Raw genomic sequence first — 21,944 nt, forward strand, 5'->3', positions numbered from 1 at the left:
GTTTCTATTAGTTAAAAACAGAAGGGTTCCAATTGAAAGATTTGTGATTAATATACTCAGGATATGTTAGAATCCAAATGTGAATAACAAGTTTGAAATAACTTTAGCTTACTTTTGTTCCATAATTCTCTTGGCTCTTGTAGAGTTGCTGTGATATCGGTATCGCTCAAGTGAGCCCGCTCAATCAATACATCGCATTAATTGACAGAAATTGGTGTATGTAATGCTCATACACAGATTCACTATATTCTCTTGAACCTGAGAGATTCACGTATCCTGATTCAGACAACACTGTTGAATAACAGCTAGGGTCTGGGAAAGCACTCATGTGTGCTGGCAACACACATTTCTGAATGCAAATAGGGCATTATCACTGGAACTTCTTCCAAATGAATGAACTAGAAGTGAAGAGACACCAAGAGCCTTGCCATCTATTACCAGCTAGTTAACCTACAGCCTTATACTTGTATTTACTCTGGGGCTCCAGTTAGTAAGGCTGGGAAAGAAGCTCACCTTAAGTCAACCGGGGAGTTAGAATGTTTACACTTCATCCTTTCTGCTAGACTGAGCAACTCCTATTGGGCGCTGATTATATTATAATGGTGCCTTTCTGGACGTCAATGAATCTCTCACAGTTCCTGGTCAGGCTGGTAGGACATTTTGGGACACTTACGTTGCCTTCCCTTGACCTACAGTCACCTGATAGAGTTACTTATGACCCATTATAGTACTGTAGTACAAGCGAGTGTTCTGGGGCAACAGCATCATGATCTGCAAGATATTTCTCCCGCAACTGACTGGAGCACTAAGACCGCAATCTGTCTGACAAAGTTTTCAAGCGGCTGCACCATGACCTTTAGAATTACAGGTGTCATTGCTGGTTGTATCTTTTATTCTCGGTCAACTTCGCTGATTGCACTTCTAAGACTCGAAGAGCGCAGTATTCAAGCCTTAGTTAGCCAGCCTCTCAGCTATATGGCAGTTTTGGTAGATACTACGCCAAAACTCTCGATAAGAGCCTGCATGGGATTTCGAGGATGGTCGATGATGCCTTCTTCCAGCTAAAGACCAACGAGCTGGCTTGAACGAAGACCATTCCCTGAATACTGATTCACCATTGCAGTTATCCAGTGATTCCAGGACCCAGGCAAAAAATTGATCACGTTGCTACCTTGGCGTTGATGTGATAGGATATTCTGCAGGTTGTGTTTAGAGATAGTGCGGAACTGTCTGACACTGCCGAGCCGCGAAGCCCTCCACCATATGTTAGTTGTCTCTCACGAAAGCATATTCTTCAGGAGAGGTGTCGGCTGCATTCAAACATCCTGTTCGGTCCTGCTGCGTTGGTGTTGGGCGGGTGTGATAATCAAGGTACCGCTGGTCGTCAACCATGCGCTCCACTAGTTATCATCCCTGTATCCTCCGGTACCACCTCTTTCCTCCAGTGCCTTCATGTGTTCTACGATTGGCGCAATTTCAGGCATCAAGCGCAACCTTGAAGCTTGGCTTCGCGCGGTCTGACTGCCTTGAATGCAGTGGCTCTAAGGCAGCGTAGGTGCCTAAGGCGTTAGGCTCCAAGATCAGATGCGAAAATATTACGCAGCAATTTCTCTCGTGTCTTCCTCTCTACTTATTTTCTTTTCACTTAACTGTGAGATCCTACCTTCGCAATGGATACGCCTTGTTCCATATGCCATGACTTTTGCGGTATCGGCGACTTTTGGGATCCCGCCACGGAAATACGACAAGCGACTCGTAATCATATTAGGCTTGGTCTCGCCTGGAGTGACCTCACAACATCAGCTGAGTCCTGTGCAAACTGCGAGATTCTGGTAGAAGGCTGCAAAGGCTGCTTTCGGCAGCATGCCATCTCACAAGACCAGATCCTACACTGTCACCTCTCTTTCTACTACCAGATTCAAGATCAGGATGACGACAATTACCTCGAAGACGTAGATAAAGAACTATTTTTCCGTCTGAAGGACGGGTCTTGGTTCACTGTACAGATATTCTACAACGCAGAGGGTAGGTAAAGGTATCTTCAGAATGAGTCGAACTCGCTAATGGACTAGAACAGAAGAGGATCCGCTGCTAGACAATTGGGAGTCATTCCCCGGCCTGTTTCGGACGTCACCTGGAACTGGCTCTGATGAAGCTTTCGAGACCGCCAAGGAATGGATCGAAACATGCGAAAGCAAGACCCACAGGCATTGCCGGTCACCAAAATGCCCAATCTTGCCGAAAAGGGTTGTAGATGTTGGGCTCCAAGACGGCCTAGTTCGATTGGTTGAGCCCGAGGGTGCTACAGGAAAATACTTTTGCTTGAGTCACTGTTGGGGTCCGAGCCAAATCACAACTACAACAACGGCCAATATAAAGAAGCATTTGCGCGATATACCCTTGGACTCTTTACCCAAGACATTTCAGGATGCAATCCTGTTGACTAGGCGCTTTGGAATCGGGTATATCTGGATCGACTCGCTTTGCATTGTACAAGACGACAAGAATGATTGGAAGATTGAGTCTTCTAAAATGGCAACTATATACCAGAACGCCCATCTTACAATTGCCGCAACCCTTTCGAGCAGCGGAGCTGGAGGACTTTACACGACTACACCGGAGTTTGAAGTGTCGGGAACCTCCCCGGCCGGCCAAGCGTACTCACTTTACTTTCGACAAAAGATCGACCATCATTCAGATAACGCTGGTGGTGTTACCGGGGGGCAAAATAACCAGGCTGCTCTGAACCTGGGCAATGTGGACGATCGCCAGCCTATAGGCCATCCAACTATCACTTATCACCCATTACTTACCCGTGCCTGGGTGTTTCAGGAGAGAATGTTATCGACGAGAGTGCTCCACTTCGGTCCATATGAGCTCTTCTTTGAATGTCGCACGGAGAGTGAATGCGAATGCGGCGGGATTCAAACTTGGGGCTCCTCATACGGCATCCCTGCTTCCTCAACAAAGTTAGCATACAGTGATGCTCTATCAAATCACAGATTGCGCCAAAGGATCTACACAACCGAGCGCGAAATGGCTTGGATCTCACGGATTTGGAGAACCCTGGTGTCTTCATATAACTCGCTGAACATAACAATGCCGCTGGATCGTTTGCCGGCTATTGGCGGCCTAGCCAGGAGCATGGCATCGACAAAGGCATCGCCATACCGCGCTGGGCTGTGGGAAAGCTCGATGAATGATGATCTGTTGTGGGCTGTCGAAAACTCAGCCGGGCTCAAGCCACGACCGTGTCCCCGGAGTGCACCAACATGGTCATGGGCCAGTGTTAACACCCCTTCGTGGTATTTCGATGAGATCATAGTATGGGATCCGTACATTGAGATCATCGAGAGTGAGAGCACGTACAAGGGAAAACAACCGAATCATCTAGTCGAAGTGGTGAGCTCTGAGGTTGTTCCAGATGGACCCGATGAGTTCGGTTTGATATCTCAGGGGAGCCTGAAGCTTTCTGGGGCGGTGGCTCAGGGTACGCTGGAGCGAGATGTTCAAGTATCTGGCATGGAGCGCAATTTCGTTTACTATGTGTCACTGCCCGGACTCCGCATGCCAATGAAACCAGACTATCTCTTCGATCATGAAGGGCCTGATCAGGTTGTACCTGGCACAAAGGTCCTCTGTATGCGAATGAGCGCTGTTATCGAGGGATCTAGGGAGGTGTTGTTTTCGCTCGTCTTGAGGTCTTTGGCTGAGCCCGATACTTTCGAACGAGTCGGGACGCTGTTTATAGAAGCCAGACCTCCACCTGTGGATGTGGACGGAGGCATCTATGACTCCGCAGGCGTGCGCACTGTGGTCATTCGGTAACCTTGAGGTATGAAACAAAGAGGATACTTTAACACAATCTAGAGAGCTGCTAGACATGAATACCACCTCCCGGACACATTGTGTGGTAATCCACTTTCCACAAGCCACCCTTGATCTCCTACAGATGGCTATCATGTCGCACTACATCTTCGGAACCCAACTTGGCATGGTAATCGAAGGAGCATCTCATCATCCCTTTACAGGCATTGCGAGTACCAGTCGTTTCCATACTGGCACGTATAAGGGCTCGCGCAGGTTGTGCACCCGGTGTATCCGTTCCCGCCGCACTGAGCCCAGTGCGCAGCCGTGCATCCTCCGCCGCCGCCACCGCCACCGCCAGGCTGTGTACTCTGCGAGGGAGGCGCGCTCGTCGTCGTGGGCGTGCTGCCACCGCCGCCACCGCCTCCTCCAGAGCCCCACGCCGACAGGATGGCGTTGTAAGCAGGCTTCTTCTGCAGGTTCTTGTCCCAGATGAGCGGCGCCGAGTCGCTGATCCACGTGTACCTGTCCGTGAAGCCCCAGGTCGTGATGCCGACGCAGGCGTCGACCTGCTTGCACGCCGACACCACGGTCGCGAAGTCGGTCGCCTGCTGCTGCAGGTTGGGCGACGACGCCGGGGTGCGCATGTCGAGCTCCGTGTAGGCGACCTCGACGCCCAGGGCGGTGAACTGCTGCAGGTTCTGCACGAGGGTGCTGGCACCGCCGACCTGGCCCACGGTGAAGTGGCCCTGGATGCCGACGCCGTGGATCGGCGACCCGGCCTGCTTTACCATCTTGACGAGGTTGACGGCGCCCGTGGACTTGGCGCCGGGCTTCTCGATGTTGTAGTCGTTGTAGTAGAGCTTGGCGCCCGGGTCGGCCTTGGCCGCGGCCGCAAAGGCGAGCGGGATGAAGGTCTGCGCGCCGATGGTGCGGCCCCATACCGAGTCCGAGGTCCGGTACGAGCCGTCCTCGTTGAGCGCCTCGTTGACGACGTCCCAGGCGTAGCACTTGCCCTTGAAGTGGCCCACCACGTTGGCGATGTGGTTCTCCATGATCGAGATCAGGGTGTTCTTGTCGAAGTTGCCGTTGCTGACCCACCCGGGCACCTGCTGGTGCCAGACGAGGGCGTGGCAGCGCATGATCATACCGTGGGAGTCAGCCTGGGCGACGATGCGGTCGGCGGCGCCATAGGAGAATGTGTTGCGCTGAGGCTCGGTGGCGTCGAACTTCATCTCGTTCTCCGGGGTGTACTGCCCAAAGTCGTCCGGGTTGGAGGCGATGGCGTTGGCGGAGGCGTCATTCTGAACCGTGGCGGAGAGCTCGGTGCCGAAATACTTCTTGCCGGCGGCCTTGGCGCGGACGTTGAGGCCGTCAGCTGAGACAAAGGGGGACAATGCCCCGAGGAGAAGAAGGGCGGCAGCGGACTTCATGTTGAGTGAGATCAGGCCCAGGAGAGCGCTTGGAAGGTGAAGTTGAGGGTCGATGCAACCAGCAACACATCCGGATCTGCTGATCTTTTATAAATCATTTTACAGCCAGGTGCCTAGTGAAAATGCGCTATCACTCTTTCTCGCGGACGTGAAAGCACCGCGCATTGCCTTCATTTCGCAAGAAGGATCCCGCCGATCCGAGTGGCGCGTCCGAAGTAGACAGACTCCGAGGTGATGCCATGGGGCTAGCGCAGCGGTCAAACAAACGATTGCGTGCGTCTCTTGGCCAGTGGAAGAGGCCCTGGCACCTCGGGATGTAAACCGACTGGAGCGCAAGTTGGTTGGTGAAAGCTGTGTGGCCATGACATTTGTGTCGCAAGGGCAGTTTGTTGTGTCAGATAGCATCAAATGACATTAGGGGGGCGAGCTGGGCGATATTATTCCACCTATTGGTCTTATTCAGAGTTGATGACACAGGAATACTTACTGGGAAAGCCCTGGTTCCGTCGACCCGGCTCCGAAGTTGACCTTTCTACTTCCGGCACGGAGGCTGTGATGCAACGCGCCGTCGCGTGGTATCGGCCCATCCAGAGCTTGACATGGGTACCGCTGCTGCAGCTCAGTCGCAGCTTGAACGCCGTTTACCGGGCTGTGATCGTCCAAAGGCTTATGTGTAGAAATTGCATGGGACCCGGGACCCGGGTGAACGTGGCAACTACCGGACTGGCTATCATAAAACATTTTCCAGACAAGCCGCGCACAAAGGCCCTGTTGATATGCCAAGACGGCATGTGGAACAATCCATCTGCGTCATGAATCAGACGAGGTATTCAGATGCAAGGCATGCGGACATGTTAGAATCAGGAGAGATAGGAGACGAATTCACAGATATCCCTCCACGGAACATCAACATAGAGGACCAGAAGTAAAACTTCAAGTCTCACGAACAGGCCATTCTGATTTGTTCAAGGCATGCTTTCATCTCGGTTAAATGGCTTGGAAAACAAGACCAGGGGTGGCAGTGTCGCACCAGTATTTAGCCAGGGTACCAGTCTGTTGCAACACCCCGCTCTCGAGGTAGAGATTTTTGGATTCTATTTTCGACACCCTTATATGGACGGCAGCAGCAAAGCTTGTATTGCTCCTTTACCGCTCTCGAACTTTGGTCGATGCGACCCTATATATTCGAAAGTCCGGCATCCGCCCGACCACAACCAGGAAATTGTGAAGGAAACGCTTCAGCCGCTTACCAATTCCGCTGCACGGAAGTATAGAGCCCGATGTTGGCGTGTGCGGCCCCGATTCCCGAGATGCGCGAGATGATGTTGGATACTCGATGCTCTCCTTCTGGGCAGGAATATCCACCGATAGGTATCCGGTGACGGAGGGCATTGAAGTGCCTTTCACAGAGATACCTGTATGTCCAATAGACAGTCGCGGTACTGGGGCAACTCCTTGATAATATACGCTGCTTCACTTCCATTATCGTAAAGAAACACAGAGGGGCTCAAAATAAGACTATAAACATGCAGCACTGATTAAGGTTTCCTGCATAAATCGATTGTCCCCAGTACCAGGTTTTCCAGGCCCAGGATTGGGTCTGATCTATTTAGCCTGAGACAGGTGTTCCGTCGAGGCAGACAAAGGAATCGACAAGGTGCAGCCTCTAGCCAGGTTGCAATTGATATGATGCTTGACATATGTGAGACCTCTGGGTTGTGCGATCCAGCCGCTTAGTATATATAAGGGGTACAGACATCACAACGAGAGGGGACCCAGCCGCCGAAGGAAGTGATACAATGTTCACAAACACTTCAGCCTCAGCCCTACTGGGATTGACTGCTTCCGAGGTAGCTGAACGAAGCCACTGGGGCCAGTGCGGTGGCAAAGGATGACTAGGCGACTTGTGTCTCTGTGAAAGTAAGCCAATTGGTTGGCCATAGTACATTGTACAACGTATTCACTAAGGTTCAACAACTTTGGTCAACTCTGTTCCCCCCACTTCGACCAAATAACCTTCTAGAGGTAGGGGCTGCTCTTACGAAAGTCCCAGTAGGTCTCGGAGCGGCCAGATACAGACCCCTAGGCGCCTTCACTATCACTGAAGGCAACATAACAACTCCCACAAAGATGTACCGTGTGATGGAGAGAAGAACACATTTGGACAAACAGCCAGGTTAGCAGACAAAAGCACTGCCAATTACCGAGCGTGCATCATGCAGAGCTGATCATAGTCATTAGCACATTCCTACTGCTTCTTAGGACGAATATAGAAAAGACATTTTCAGTGCGGATGAGCAGCACAACAAATCAAAGAATGAGTCGTGGTCGCCATGGCCATGGGCGGTGGCAATGCTGTCATAGGATGATAGAATGGTATATGATGCACAAAAAGACAATTGTCTTGTGTGAGGAGCTATATACAGTATGCAAGTTATGTGCATGGGTATGCAAAGCGAATGATATGTACAAGACGTTGTAAGCAAAACGACAACGGAGCAAAACGAGCGACTCAAAGGGACCAATAAACTCCAATCCCGCGTAACGTCGTGACGATTCATGAATAACAACGACGCACGCGCCATATTAACATTCCATCCAGCGAAGATCCAAATGCTTCGAACACAGAATATGTGTCAAGTATATACATCAAAGTAGAGCCATCGCTAGGCCCAGACGCCTAGTTTGAGCGGTAGGTGGCCACGTACGCAACCTCCATCATCGATCCGTAACCATCCAGGGTGTTGCTATCGGGGTTGCCGGGCTGAGGAGAAATATATGTGTTAGCTAAGCACTCAAATACACATGGGTTGTAAACAATCGAACATACCCAGTTGCCGCCAACAGCAACGTTGAGAATGAAGAACAGGGGCGAGTGAGCCAGCGCGTTCCAAGCAGCCTGGTTGTTAACCCGCGAGCCCGTAACCTGGAAGTACTGGTTGTTGTCCAGAAACCAGGTGATGCTCTCGCTCTGCCAGTTGTTGGACCTGCGGTCGATCATGACGCGCCACGTGTGCCACCCCTGGTCCGCGACGCCCGTGTTGCCGCCGATGCCGTTGTTCTCGTTGCACGGCCCGCCGGGGCTGGTCCCGCAGTGCACAGTGCCGTAGCCCGTCAGCGCGCCGTTGACCATCTCGAGGATGTCGACCTCGCCGCAGGCGGGCCACCCCGTGCCGTGGCGGATCGAGTCGCCGAGCATCCAGAAGGCGGGCCACATGCCCTTCTTGCGATTGGTCGGGTTGTCGCCGAAACGGATCTGCGCCTCGGCCATGGTGATGCGCCCGGCGTCCGGCGTGAAGGTGTACTTGCTCTCGATACGGGCCGAGGTCCAGCCCTGGGTCGGGTTGGAGCTGTCGTGCCAGGGGACGAGCTGCACCGTGCTGCCGCCCGACAGCTGCAGGTTCCGGCTCGAGGTCGTGTACTCCTGCAGCTCGTTGTTGACGTGCAAGCCCGTGATGTAGTTCCAGGTGCCCGTGTCGGGCTGGGAGCCGCCGGCACCATTGAAAGGGTCCTGCCAGAGAAGGGTGTAGCCCGAGTAGTTTGGGGCAGACCATGCCGCCGCCAGGGACGGGAGGAAGAAGAGAAGGGAGCGTAGTGCATGCATCGTGATAATAATATGTTCACCACAAGTAGAAGTTCAGAAAGTATGTACACAGCAGTAAGTAGTCAAGCGTGAAAAGGAATGATATCGGGTCGGAATTGGTTTCCAAAAAGACAAGGAGCGTGTATTGAAGGATAGAAAGTAGCACTAATGGCTATAGAGAAGAGAACGGAATGGTGATAGTGGTGAAGAACAACAAGAGAAACATCGAAACATCATGGACGAGGACCTGTGCAATATATAATAAGGGGTTCAACGATGTCCTGGCCACGCGGTGTTCCAGACAAGATAGGTCGACGAGGGGAAATGACCTAGACCACGCCCAGTCCCAGAGGTGAGGTCTGAGCTTTTGATTGGGCATGGCGCAGGGGAACGAAACATTATACCTAGAATACTACCATCCAAGGCGGCACTAGTGCCCGTGGTGAGGCAATGTGCCCGCTGTCTTGGCGCTGGGCGTGTCTGCTGGTGCGTATGGCAGAAAGACCATGTGCTCTATGCTTAGTTAGATCCCGCAGCATTGTCTCTGATGTAGGCACAGATTCCCCGGAAGGATCGAGGGTCAGAATAGATCTGAGATCCTGACAAGTGACACAAACATCTCTCAACGCCACGCGCGCGTGCACTCAAGCATGGCGAAGACGTTCTGTCGAAGCAATGAACTTAGCCATGTTAGGTCAGAGAAGTAGATGAGAATGTCTGCCGAATCTCCCGGATCTCCAGAGCCCTTGTAGGACAGGAATCGATCGCAGGCTGTACGGGGGAGCTTTGCTGGGGCCGGAGGATTTTCACAGTGATGATCTTTGATGATCTCCCGTTACCCAATCCGTGCTGGAGATCCGCTCGGGGCCTTTGATTGCAGGGTCGTCTGCCAATCCCAGAGACATGTATGGACTGTGGAGATGGAGGACCCACGTGTGGCTAATTAGGTATCTGTTACTGGCATGTGCTAGTTCCATGCGAGTCAACGTTGCTCGACGATAGCCGGGAATGACTGCTGGGAGTGCAGCCGTTGATAACTCGCACAAGGCCGCATCTAGAGTCGCAATGGTGGTGATCAACTGCCTCCACCACATGGGACGACGACGACACCTCAAGAATGCTCGGATGAACACTGAGTAGCAGGGACGTTCGTCCCAAGCAGCAGCAGGAGCAGTTCAGGGGCAAGAAATGTCATGGAGCACCCCAGATCGGAGGTTTGGGCCACGTCCGGGCAGGGGAGGCCTGCCGGCGCTAGAGTTTCTTCGACCCCTGGCTTGTATGGGGATGAAGCCCAATCAGGGGGGCATACCCGAGATCGCGTGGAGCATCTGCATTTAAATAGGTCGACTAAAACGTGGTCTTCTCCCATTGAGGCAAAGCAGTCGGCGCCAGCAGCTTTTCAGCTCTACTCTCAATGCGCCGCCGTCGCAAGAGAGAGCAGCTGTGTTCAAAATCTGTGATGCTTTGTGCTTGACGTGCTGGAAGTTCTTACGCCTCGCCTCATCTCATATCATCATCGGCGGCTGGCAGCGCATTCCGCCTCATAGACCAACAGCGCACATGACAACCCGTGCCCGCCATGTGATGAAAGAGGCGTTCTGCAGGGTCTAAGCTCTACAGCGCGCGGTCTAATTTGCCCCGGGTGGGTGGTATCGGCCATCCAAGAGCCTGCGCCGGCTGCTGGGACCTTGTGACCCCGCCTCCCAGCACGGAAGAGTTGCACCGGACATAAGCCACGCATCTGCACCACCTACGGAATCCGTCTGACATGGACCGTTATCGAATGAGCCTTGCTGCTGCCGTGCGTGTGCTCTGTGAGCACAAAGACGGACCCGTGGGAGCGGAATGCAACCCGCTCTTAGCCGCCGTCGTGTTGTTGCTGCGACCTGCACAGTCAGCACCACGAGTCAGCAGTAAGCAGGATGATAAGCTTAAAAGCCTGAGCCTAGGGCTTGACAGTCACATGGATCTCCTCTCATCCATCACCCGCCCGGCTGGGGTAAACGCCCGCGGGGTTCGTGCCACCGGAATAGTGTTACCTTCCCGGGACGGGACTGGACCCTTGATCGTCTGCTCGTTCCGTCCTGGTCTCGGGATGATCTCGGCGTCGTCGACACTAGCCGCGATGGCACTGTGACGTCGCTGGCGTTAGCTCGTTGTGTAGATAGGGGTCAATCTTGGCTAGCAGGGTCAATCAAAATGAAACTCTACCGGATGTATTCTGCGAGGATCTAGAGATTCTGTATACACTACTTTCCCGCTCGCGGCCCGAATCGTTACACCAAGGATCACGCAAGGATGATGTCTTTCTCTGCCGTTTCCACTCCGACCCATTTGCCAGCAACAACGGTAGCTAAACCTTGCCTGGTGTACGCATTTCCAGACTTGACTATTAGCATAATGTTGTGGCTGTAGACATGCTCGCAGTCCTTGACGTGCTGGATGTCACCAGACTCTGGGCCTTCTTTGATCACCCCGCAAGAAGAGGAGGTCTCCTTGTGGGCGTTGGAGGACAGCAAGACAAATTCGACGGTGGTCTCGCTATGCTGCCCAACCAGTGACTCGAGCACTTTGATGCGGCCCATTTCTGGCCCATTTGCGTTGTGTATCGTGACTTCAAGCATCTTGGGCTCACCCTCCTCGTCGCCATGCGTGTTGTCATTTCCTTTGTCCTCAGGCGGGTCCAAGGCCTTGCCCTCCTCATCCACCTTGATCTGTGCATCATCAACTCGGAGCACGAGTTCCGCAGTTTTCGCAGTGAAGTGCAACAACCCATAGTCCATGACAAATGACCCCATACCCTCCCCCGAAGTAAAGGTGGTATCAAGTTGACTATCAAGGCCTGGTATCGCGTTCAAGTGTCTGGAGCTTTCCCCCATGTCATCCCAGCCGAATCTCTCATCCGCTCCAACCTTGATGGTGTCATGCCAGGTGACCTGCGACACAATCACCTCTCCACATATCGTGGGGAACGTGACGGCATCCCTCGGCGACAGCCAAGACCAGGTGGGGAAGTCGAGGTCGCGGACCTCGCCGTCCAGCATCACCCGGTGCTTGGCCCTGCGGAAGTGCGCGTGCCCGCAGTCGTACACCTTGGGGTGCCAGAGCAGCGACACGTCGAGCGCCTCGTACGGGTGGCCCCAGACGAAGCCCCGCGGGTACATGGACACCTGCAGGCCCATGACGCCCATGAACGCCCACAGCGTGTCGCTCTCCTCCTTGAACCGCCGCGCGCAGAACCGCTGCACCATGTCGAGGTACCTGGACGAGCGGCAGAATGACGTGCCGTGCAGGGGCAGGCTGCCCACCCTGCCGTCACAGTTGCCGTGGATGCCCCAGAGCGAGTTTGTAAAGTTGGGCTGCAAGGACACCGTGGGTATCTCGAAGACGAGGTCCTCGCGCCACGAGGCGCTGTGGCAGGACCAGTAGACGAGCCGTGGTGTGAAGACGATGCAGCGCCTGGAGAGCATGGCCTCCTGGAAGGTCCAGCCCCGGGTGTTCCAGGAGGACTTGCTGAGGATCCGGTTCATGCTCGGGTGCACTGTAATGAATTCTTTGCCGTCTACGACCCCGGCTTGTTGCCATTGTTCTCGAGATGTCTCACCAATGCCAGGAAGTCCACTCTCTGCGTCTGTGCCGGCGGCGGCGACTACCACGAGATTCACCGAGCCGTAGATGCTACTCATGAGTGGCAGCTGGCTGTTCTTATCCTGGGCATCATCTTGCACGATGCAGAGTGAATCAACCCAGAGGTATCTGAGACCGATGTCCTTGACAAATTGCATCGCATCTTCAATGGTTTGAGGGATGCTGGCCTGATCGAGTCCATTGAGCTCGGAATACTGGGTGAGTGTGGCTCGGGTGAGCAAGGGCGCTGTCTCTTCACCCCAGACATAAGACAGAGCGACGTATTGGTGAGATGTGCTGGCAGTCACCACACGCTTCTCTTGTACGTCGATGGCACGAATTGTGTGCTGGGACGAGCCAGACGAATGTATTCGACAGTCTGCGTGCGCTGTGGTACATATTGCCAGCCACTCCTTGACCCGATCGATGTTCACCTTCTCCGCCGTCCTCCGCCCACTACCTTGCGTTCTGTAGCTATCATCGTCATCCAGGTTTTCCTTATCGTACGGGATCGGGTCCTCGACCATTTGTCGCTCCGACAGCGCAATGACGCCAGCGGTCGCACCGGGAGCGTCGGCCGGCTGGAGGACAACTTCGAGAATGCCCAACCAGTTTGTCCAAACCATTCTGTGGTCAGTGCAGCAGTGCGCCCAGCTCCGCCTACATCGCATTTGTGCGATGAGCGCATCCGCCTCGCTGTCATGGCCACGGTATTCCAGCCCAAAGAGTCGGTGTTGAATCAGGACAAATGTGGTCTCGGGATCTGGGACATCGGGAAGAGGCACAATTTCGGACGCGGATAGGATGATCCGACAGCCTGGGCAGCTGGCCGACCTCTGACGGAGTCTCTGCAGCGAGCCGAGGTGCCAGTGAGAGAGCACAGTCGGCTTACTGTCATCGTCCGGTCTTTTCTCCTGGATCGAGTTGACCAAGCCGACATGCTGGCAGACGGCGCATAGCTCAGTTCCTGATGTCGAGGTCGCCTGTTCAGAGATCAAACAACTCAGGAGCTCGTCGAGGACGACGCAACTCTGACCCTCAGCCATGTTTATCGCACCTGTTAGGTGATTTACTGTAGTTAACTAGACAGGCTGTCGATGCAGGATCAAGGATGAGATTCTCTCTTTAATACGAACATGCTTGGCAACAAGGAGTGTGCCTAACCTTCGACTCCGAGTCTAGTTCGGCGGCGAGGCATCATTTGTGACTGAAAGCAACGGTTTGCGAATACGAGGTCGCGTGCTTAGACGTTGGGGGCCGTTCGCGTCCCCGCACGTATCTTGACATTGCCACGTCTGCTAGGTAGGAAGTCTTGCATGGAGCACAGCCCCCGATTGCCAAATAGCCTATAGGACTCAATTGAGACAGAGTTGCTTCGGGCATTCTTATGGACTGGCAACACTCTGTTATATCCCAGGTGAGCGGTGATTGAAGTGAGTCAGTCCTAGATTACTCTCATAATGCGTTTGAAATCGCCTCGATAGGAATGAAATCCCAGTAACTCTCGCTTGTATAAATCTGTATAAAACAGTTAGCTTCCGCCGATCAGATTGGGAGGGCAGAGGACAGCTTGAATGAGATCCGCATAGGCCGGTTCCGGTTCCGTTCCGGGGACTCCTTTGGTCGGGCCCAGAGCGGTGTTACTCGTGTGTTGCTCCGGCCGCCGGACACCGGAAGATATCGGCGGGTCCCATCAAGGAAATAAACCTGAGACCAGCCGTATTTACGGCTGAGATCACTCCGTTCACAGAGCTGACCCCGCTCTTCTGTCTGGCAGGTGATGATGCATCTTTCCAAACCGTGCTCACTGGTGGTGGCCCATAATATTCGCCGACTCGGTACCGACGGACGAATCAAAAGCACTCAGTCGCAGTGCAACACCGAACAACGGCGCGGACAGGACTGTCCGCTATGACGATGGGAGTAGAAAAATGGCCGATTGCGCTCGTTGCAAACATGATAAAAGAATCTGATCCTAAGGTTGTTGTCAATGTCGTCGATGTGGTCACTCATCTCGTAGCTTGATTGCGCACCCATCGCCAAGCACAACCACCACAATTTCGCGTGTAATCTTCGTACCCCCTATTGTAGCCACCGCCAAATCCGTCGCCAAGCATTCGCTAGGTTCCGCCGGCCAAGACAATGGTCGGTCCTACGACGGACACCTCTCGTCAAACCACCCCTCCGGAGGAACCCACACTTCCTGCCGAGAAACCGGCAGATGCCAAGGATGCTCTCGGCACTGCGGACCCGGACGACACCTCCAGCACCGATACCGATCTCGGTCCGGAGCCTCCCAGCGAGGAGCCGGTGCCGGACCAGGCCGGTGGTGGCGATGAGCAGCAGGTCACCACTGTTGTAGATCAGCAGGTTCCTCCCAAGTACTCCAGCTTCACCCTGTGGCAGAAGCGCGGCATCGTCTTCGCCGCCTCCATCGGCGCCTTCTTCTCCCCGCTGTCGGCCCAGATCTACTTCCCGGCCCTCAACCTCCTCTCCGAAGAGCTGCACGTCTCACGCTCCCAGATCAACCTCACCGTCACCACCTACATGATCTTCCAGGGCATCACACCCATGTTCATCGGCAACCTCGCCGACACCGCCGGCCGGCGCCCGGCGTACATGATCTGCTTCGTCGTCTACATCGCCGCAAACATCGGCCTCGCCCTCAGCAAGAACTACGCCTCGCTACTCGTGGTCCGCTGCCTGCAGTCCGCGGGCTCCAGCAGCACCGTCGCACTTTGCCAGGCCGTCGTCTCGGACGTCATCACCAGCGCCGAGAGGGGCCAGTACATCGCCATCACCGTCATCCCCATCCTCCTCGGCCCCAGCCTGGGCCCCGTCATCGGCGGCCTGATCTCGCAGTACCTCGGGTGGCGAGCCATATTCTGGTTCCTGACCATATTCGCTGGTGTCTGCTTCGTCATCATGCTCCTCTTCTTCCCCGAGACATGCCGCGCTCTGGTCGGCGACGGCTCCATCCGCCCGCATCCCTTCTACCGCACCTTCTGGCAGCTCAGCACCGACGCGCACCGCAAGCGCAAGGCCAGGAAGGCGAGGAAACATGGCGGTCTCCACCGCACCACCTCCACAGCGACGGCCTCCTCCGAACCCACCCGCCAGCCCTTGTCACTCGGCAAGTTCAATGTCTTCGCCTCCCTGGTCCTCCTCTTCCAGAAGGAGCTCGGCCTCCTCCTCTTCTACTCAGCCTGGGTCTTCGCCGGCTTCTACGCCGTCTCCACCGCCATGCCCCAGCTCCTGGGCCAGGCCTACGGCTTCGACGAGCTCCGCATCGGCCTCATGTACCTGCCCATGGCGGGCGGCTCCATCTTCGCCGCCTTCGTCATCGGGCCCCTCATCAATCGCAACTACCGCCGGCACGCGGCGCGCGCCGGGATGCCGCTCGTCAAGGGCCGGCAGGACGACCTGAGCGGCTTCCCCGTCGAGCGCGCGCGCATGGAGGTCGGCGCGCCGCTGCTGGTCGTGGCCTTCGCGACGACGGCGGCCTGGGGCTGGGCCTTCGAGGCCCGGGCGCCCGTCGCGGTGCCCTGCGTGCTGCTCTTCCTGCTCGGCATCGGCATGATCGGGTTCAGCAACACGGTCAACGTGCTCATTGTCGACGTCTCCCCGGGGCGGGCGGGCGCCGCCGTCGCGGCGCAGAATGTGGCGCGGTGCCTCGTCGGCGCCGGGGCGAGCGCGGCCATCGCGCCCATGATCGACGCCATGGGCGCGGGCTGGTCGTTTGTCATCGTCGCCCTGCTGTACGTCTTGTTCTTCCCGATGCTGTGGCTGGTGATGGCCAAGGGGGTGAAGTGGAGGCAGGAGCTGGCTGTCAAGGAGGCTGCCAAGAAGAAGAGGGCGGAGGAGAAGAAGGCGAGGAAGAAGCGGGAACAGGATGGGCCCGAGGATGGCGAGGTGGCTGCATCTGGTGTTAAGGAGGAGAAGATTTGAGTTTTAAACTGTATTGCGTTGGACATGGAATTTGTCGTTTGTTTATTTGGATGGACTGAGAGAAGCATTGATACCCTTGCATAGCGGAAAGCCTGAAATGAATATGGAAGGGGTGTAGCATAGGCAAGATTGACAACTGGATAGGGGTTTGGAGTGCTGATGCTGAAATAAGCTCTCCCCTAGAGTGCGATTACCTCAGCTGTGTGGGATCAAGGTTGTTGGAGAAATCGTCTAAACTTGGTCCTAGATAGCAAGACTTTACTTGGCAACATGGGCATATCGAACATAATTCAATGAAGTCCTTCCAGACATGATGTTCGAAGGCTGTACGTGCAAACTTGGTATTGGTAATGAGTGTGGTTTGAAATATCAAAATGTACCGCAACGCGTTCCTGCAAGTCTCTTTCGAGTGCTCTCCTTCCCCAAGTAAGAAAGGCACCCGTGTGGCCTCCACCTCTATGAACTGTTCATTGTCTCGGTTGACCATCCCTACTAGGAACCCAGCAAAGGCAATTACAGGCGGTTCGGCCCGCCGCGGACGGCGCCAAACTCTGTGTCAAAGAGACGAAGCGAAGGTGGGGAATCGATCATGTTTGCCGTGCCTTTCGCCAGGGAGAAGGATTCGCATCGAGTCAATTAGTGCTGTTCAAAACTCTTGATTAGTATTCTACCCATTAAGGAATGCTACTGGACCTTGAAGCACATGAAGGGTAAAGCAAGGGAGTTCACTTACACCGCAGGTAGAGCAAGCGCAGCCGGAGCAGGAGCCGGAGCAGCCGCAGGTAGAGCAGGTGCTGGAAAACGACACAATTAGCAATCAGCATTTCCGTTTGTGGAGAGACGCAGATGTGTGCTCAAAGAGGTTGCAGCTGCTCCTTCCTCACGGAGACCAAATGGGCGGCTCATGACCCAAGGAAGCGTACCACCTGCAGGGACATGCCCATAGTGATGGGGCGGCAGTACAGAGAGATAAGAAAACTCACCAGTCAGTGCCCTTCATTTTGACTGTGTTTGTGACTGTAAATGGAAGGTTACAGGTATGAATCTGGGTTGGTCTTTGTTGGAAGATGGATGTGGCCTTGGCGTTTTTGTGTCTACAGAGGAAAGAAATTTCCAGATCTCTGCACACCAGACTAGGAGGACACATCGGGGGTATTTATACCCGAATTTCTACTCTCCGAAGGCCATCTCAGCTGCGAGGCCGTGGCCTCAAAGTCTGCAGGCAGCTACTGCGTGTGATCCGCTCTACGCATGTTACCTCTAACTCTTATGCTGGCGCTGTCCGCGCTTGAACGCTCCCACTCGCGCTCCTCCATCTTACCTAAGTTGATATCTCATCGGTTGAAATAGCCTGCTCTTATTGGCCAAGCTTCCCTACCGTGGCTCTTCTGTGCCACGGTCCCGCGTATTTTCTCCTTGGTGATTCGTTCTCTGCTCTAGTAGTTCGTAGCGAGTGGGTGACATGTGAGGTAAGGGCCACTCTAGGCATGGTGTTGGTATCTGCCCACGAAGCGGCGGGGTCGTCTCGGGTTCGGGTCGGGTTGATCGTGATAGAGTGGTGCAAGAGGATTTTACCGAGGCTTAGCGTGGTGGATAGGACGTGGGATGGAGGTCGAAGGCAGGTGGACGTTGGACAAATGACGAGGCGGGCAGTTGCAGCGAACAGGGTAGGAGGCGGCGGCTTTGGGAGGGTTATCGAGCATGGAGATAGGCAGATGTGCGACGGACCTGCTTGGTGGTGTGGACCGCCACGGTGGTGATATGTGACAGCGCGTCCGGAGTGGATGAGACTAGTCATGGAGCTGCTGAGCTTTCACGTCATGTTGGATAATGCCTCGTGGGGGTGTACGGGTTGGACAACACAAGAAGCCATGGGTACCCGAAACGTGTGACCAGCTGGGGCTCTTCCGTAAACTTCTCAGGCCGTACACACATGCAGCTCGGGGTAATCGAGCTTGGCTAGAGTCGTGGGACAAGAGGGTAGAGTTGGTGGAAAGGTGTAGTAGGCTGACCAAGCACAGCTGATCGAGGCACTACTCATGCAGAACGAAGAGTGATCGGAGAGGTGGGCGGAGCCAGAATTTCTGGCGGCTATCGAGGATAAGAGAAAATACCACGAGGAAGAGGCGTGGGTTCGCACGGGGGCTAGGGCCAAGCTGATCAAGAAGGAGGACAAAGGGGCATGAAAGCGCTCTTACCTGGCTGGGTGTCTGATCAACTAATATATACACGACTTCTAGGCTTTCCCGATAGCACTGGCGGTCAGGAGAAGCGTCCAGAAGGGTTCTCACTGCTCGAAGGGCCACTAGGAGTTTGTCGAGATTGTCTATGTATGAGGGCATTTTCGAAAGTGCGTGTGGCAGTTTCCTCACGGAGACGGCCCGGCCCGCGACTCTTGTAGGAGGTACTTCGTTTGCGGTGACAACTACACGTATGTCCAGGTAGCAACGTGCAATCTTTGCGTAACACGTTCGAGAATCTGTGGTGTCTGGCTGTAATCTAGAGAATCCGGTTGGTCGGATTGGATGCACTGATGATGATTTGTGAACCTTGATGGCTCTTGGCCGTAACCTTGATGGGCAAGCAGGGAACCTCTGCAACGAGGGTCCAGCACCATAGAACCCAGCACACAGCACTGAAACAATCGAGAAAGCAGCGATAACAGTGAGTGCTTAGCTATCGCTATGGGCTTTATATAGCTATTTTATGCTAGGTAGCCTAGGTACTGAGCAGTGTTGAAAACAGGGGCCGCTTGTGTGGACCCTAGATTCAGTCCAAGTTGCAATTCAATAGCTAGGATGAGATTCTGTTCTTTGGGTGAATTCTCAGTCCTTGTACCTACTAGAGAACGACGAAGCGACACAATCATGCGCCATTTAATTCCTATGTCAACCCCCTTCAAGACAGCCTCAGCGGGACGACATCACCCAAGATCAAATCGAGTCATTTACAAGGGCTGACGGCGATAACAACCTGGGACATTTCCTAAAGAGATTCCTAAATTTGCCTAGATGGTACAAGCTTCAGGCGGAATGGTATACTGTGCCCTATTACGACTTCATCGGAAGCGTTGCCTTCGCCCTCGAATGCAGTTCGACCAGCCATACCTTCTCGCAAATGCCTTGGCTGGACAATGCCATTTGGTCTAGCGACATCATTAATGTTGTTTGTGGGAGAAATATTGCCTTCTTCGACTGCTGGTGCGCTCTAGATTATGATGGCTTTGCTCGGATACTGCACACATTTTTGCACAGGCAACGATGTGGCAGTGCTTGCTTTGAGTTTCGTTGCAAGACAGATTTATCTAACGGTCAACGACATAGCCATCAAGAGCAACTACATATCAGATCTGCCAACTCGACATTGAACCTACCAAGGACGATCGATCGAGATGTTCTGGAGCTCGGGAGTTCTGTCCTGTTCTCGAGCCGGTTGGAGGGCTTTGCCAGCACCAGCGCGACCTCAGCGGAGCTTCTTTAATACACACCGAGGAATCGCTTTCTGGTCTGGTGGGCACAGTTCAAGACACACCATTGGGCATGCTGCTGATGGCCTTCAGGAACGCTCAAGAAGAATCATCTCTTTGATTAACCAACAAGGCTGTCGCTGGTTGGCCACGCTTAATCGTAAACGGCGGTTTCGCTTGCAGCTTCAGTACGGTTGACGTCTATGGGCACAACAGCCTCCCAATCGTGCTGTTCAATGCCACGCATATTCTCGGTGCCAATGGACTCGGAGTGACAAAGCTCGCCTATGGCAGAGTCTTACACTTTCGTGGACCGCCTCGAGGACATTGGCAACATCAATCTAGTACCGGATTGGAAGCTACTCGCACAACCACCAGTCCTACTGAACGATCGCCAGACAACAACGCTATGTTAAGCCGTGCCATGCCGCTGACCTGGACCTGACCTGGACCTGACGACCGCTTCCCCACACGCCAATTCGCACCCCGCCTCGACAGGAAGTTTCCATCTGGGGAAGCCACGTGCGAGATAGATGGGGGTGGGAACAAAGTCACCAAACAGCGTGGGATGTACTCCAGCTGATGGGAGCACGAAGAAGGCACCCAGCTGCTCCGGTGTTTGGAGCATTTCACGCCCGACAGCCGGTCCCGCCAACAGGCGGCCGAAGCTTCCGACCGGGGTGTTCGAGGTTCAATGTTGTTTAGGCTAGCGTGTGGCTGCTACGGGAGGCTTGCCGAATCATGATCGGGGGCAAACCCGACCTCAGTTTGGGGATGAAATTCGAGTCTCGTTCTCGCAAGAAGCGGAATGATTATCCATCTCAATCAGCTCTCGACTACAGATCGTATATACACAAGCTGATCGATGACCTGTATCATTCTCTTGAACAGGTTGAACGTTGCGAGTGGCGATCTTCAATTGATATTGGTGGCTGAAATGCCGTAAACGAACTGAAATGCCGACCATTGTGCGCCATGGGGCAGCCCTGGAGGACTTCAGCCCTCCATAAATAACATTGCTCCCTGCCATTTTAGTGTACCCAACCCCGACTTTCGACCTCTTGGCATGATGTTAGCCGACTGATACGACGGGAGTTCATGGATTCAAATCAGCCCATGCTGCTTAATTGCACGTCGATAGACCGGCCACATCCGTCTTTCGTATCAGCACCCAGACCAAATTAATGATCCGTCGAGTTATCGGGGCGTTCCCAGCTAGGGCGTGGGTTTCTCGGGGTCAAAAGCCATGACATCCATGGGCCAAATGGTGAGAGCCTCAGCCACGCTGTTGAGGTCGCAGTCCACTAAACCAGCTCAGGAATAGTTTATGTGTATGCGCTACGGCTCGGATGATGCAGAGAAGCTTGTGGCCTAAAGGCAAAGCTTGTTTTCCAGACAGCGGGAACATGGCGGACTGCCCCCGCCGCCACCACGCGATCGCAATTGACACGACGGTTCACTATCAAGCAACGGCACAGTCCATATGCCGTATATCTGGCTTCTCGACTATCTGGCTTTGGTTGCTACAGCTCTTATCGAATGGAGTTCGGGGATCTCGGCTCTCGGGAACACGATATCTATCTATCGCAATGAATGCAACCTGTCGAGCTATCAAGCAAGGGCTCGCTCGGGTTCGGATGTGCCGAGTGGCACGCCTGGGTGCGATTTGCCAAGACCCCATTTTCCAGAAAGCGGCCTAATGATCGCCGCTCTTTTGCCGTTCCAACGGTCCCGTTTCGTGAGACCCCCTCTGGACTACCTGCCGCTTCAAGACAAGCTTCTTGACGGCTGCCCATCCCTGATAGCTATCGCTCCCCGTTTCCCGCGACTTTCCCTGTTCTCCCTATCTCTGCGGAGGCACAAATTGTGGGCAGCCTCCGCAGTAACTATACGACGAGACTGGGAAGCCCAAGGTAGGCAATGAACGGACGGTCAGTCCCTTTGCGTGCAATTGGCCATCCCCGCACGGTTCTGTGCTCGTTGCTAGACGCGAGTGGGGACGTTGCGATACCTCCACCACGATGGGTGGCCACACGCATAACAAGCCGCACCATCAGGATGGCCCGGCCGCCCATTGACC

The 21,944-nt window shown here is 54.3% G+C and overlaps 5 protein-coding genes across 5 annotated transcripts; 2 read left to right on the forward strand and 3 right to left on the reverse strand.

The window, feature by feature from the left end:
* Positions 1 to 1,670: 1,670 nt before the first annotated feature.
* Positions 1,671 to 3,828, forward strand: E0L32_003165 (uncharacterized protein; the record flags this gene model as incomplete). Its single annotated transcript, XM_031137435.1, has 2 exons — positions 1,671 to 2,025; positions 2,078 to 3,828. The coding sequence occupies 2 exons, from the start codon at positions 1,671 to 1,673 to the stop codon at positions 3,826 to 3,828; spliced, it is 2,106 nt and encodes a 701-aa protein (XP_030999233.1).
* A 197-nt stretch (positions 3,829 to 4,025) lies between these two features.
* Positions 4,026 to 5,240, reverse strand: E0L32_003166 (uncharacterized protein; the record flags this gene model as incomplete). Its single annotated transcript, XM_031137436.1, has 1 exon — positions 4,026 to 5,240. The coding sequence occupies one exon, from the start codon at positions 5,238 to 5,240 to the stop codon at positions 4,026 to 4,028; it is 1,215 nt and encodes a 404-aa protein (XP_030999234.1).
* Positions 5,241 to 7,920: 2,680 nt separating this feature from the next.
* E0L32_003167 (uncharacterized protein) lies at positions 7,921 to 8,844 on the reverse strand (the record flags this gene model as incomplete). Its single annotated transcript, XM_031137437.1, has 2 exons — positions 7,921 to 8,004; positions 8,071 to 8,844. The coding sequence occupies 2 exons, from the start codon at positions 8,842 to 8,844 to the stop codon at positions 7,921 to 7,923; spliced, it is 858 nt and encodes a 285-aa protein (XP_030999235.1).
* A 2,267-nt stretch (positions 8,845 to 11,111) lies between these two features.
* Positions 11,112 to 13,496, reverse strand: E0L32_003168 (uncharacterized protein; the record flags this gene model as incomplete). Its single annotated transcript, XM_031137438.1, has 1 exon — positions 11,112 to 13,496. The coding sequence occupies one exon, from the start codon at positions 13,494 to 13,496 to the stop codon at positions 11,112 to 11,114; it is 2,385 nt and encodes a 794-aa protein (XP_030999236.1).
* A 1,096-nt stretch (positions 13,497 to 14,592) lies between these two features.
* On the forward strand, positions 14,593 to 16,398 carry E0L32_003169 (uncharacterized protein; the record flags this gene model as incomplete). Its single annotated transcript, XM_031137439.1, has 1 exon — positions 14,593 to 16,398. One exon carries the CDS (start codon positions 14,593 to 14,595, stop codon positions 16,396 to 16,398), a length of 1,806 nt encoding a protein of 601 aa, XP_030999237.1.
* Positions 16,399 to 21,944: the final 5,546 nt, after the last annotated feature.

Source organism: Thyridium curvatum, assembly GCF_004353045.1.
Source record: "Thyridium curvatum strain D216 chromosome Unknown NODE_13_length_580902_cov_83.771903, whole genome shotgun sequence".
In the NCBI taxonomy this organism is placed as follows: Eukaryota; Fungi; Ascomycota; class Sordariomycetes; order Thyridiales; family Thyridiaceae; genus Thyridium; species Thyridium curvatum.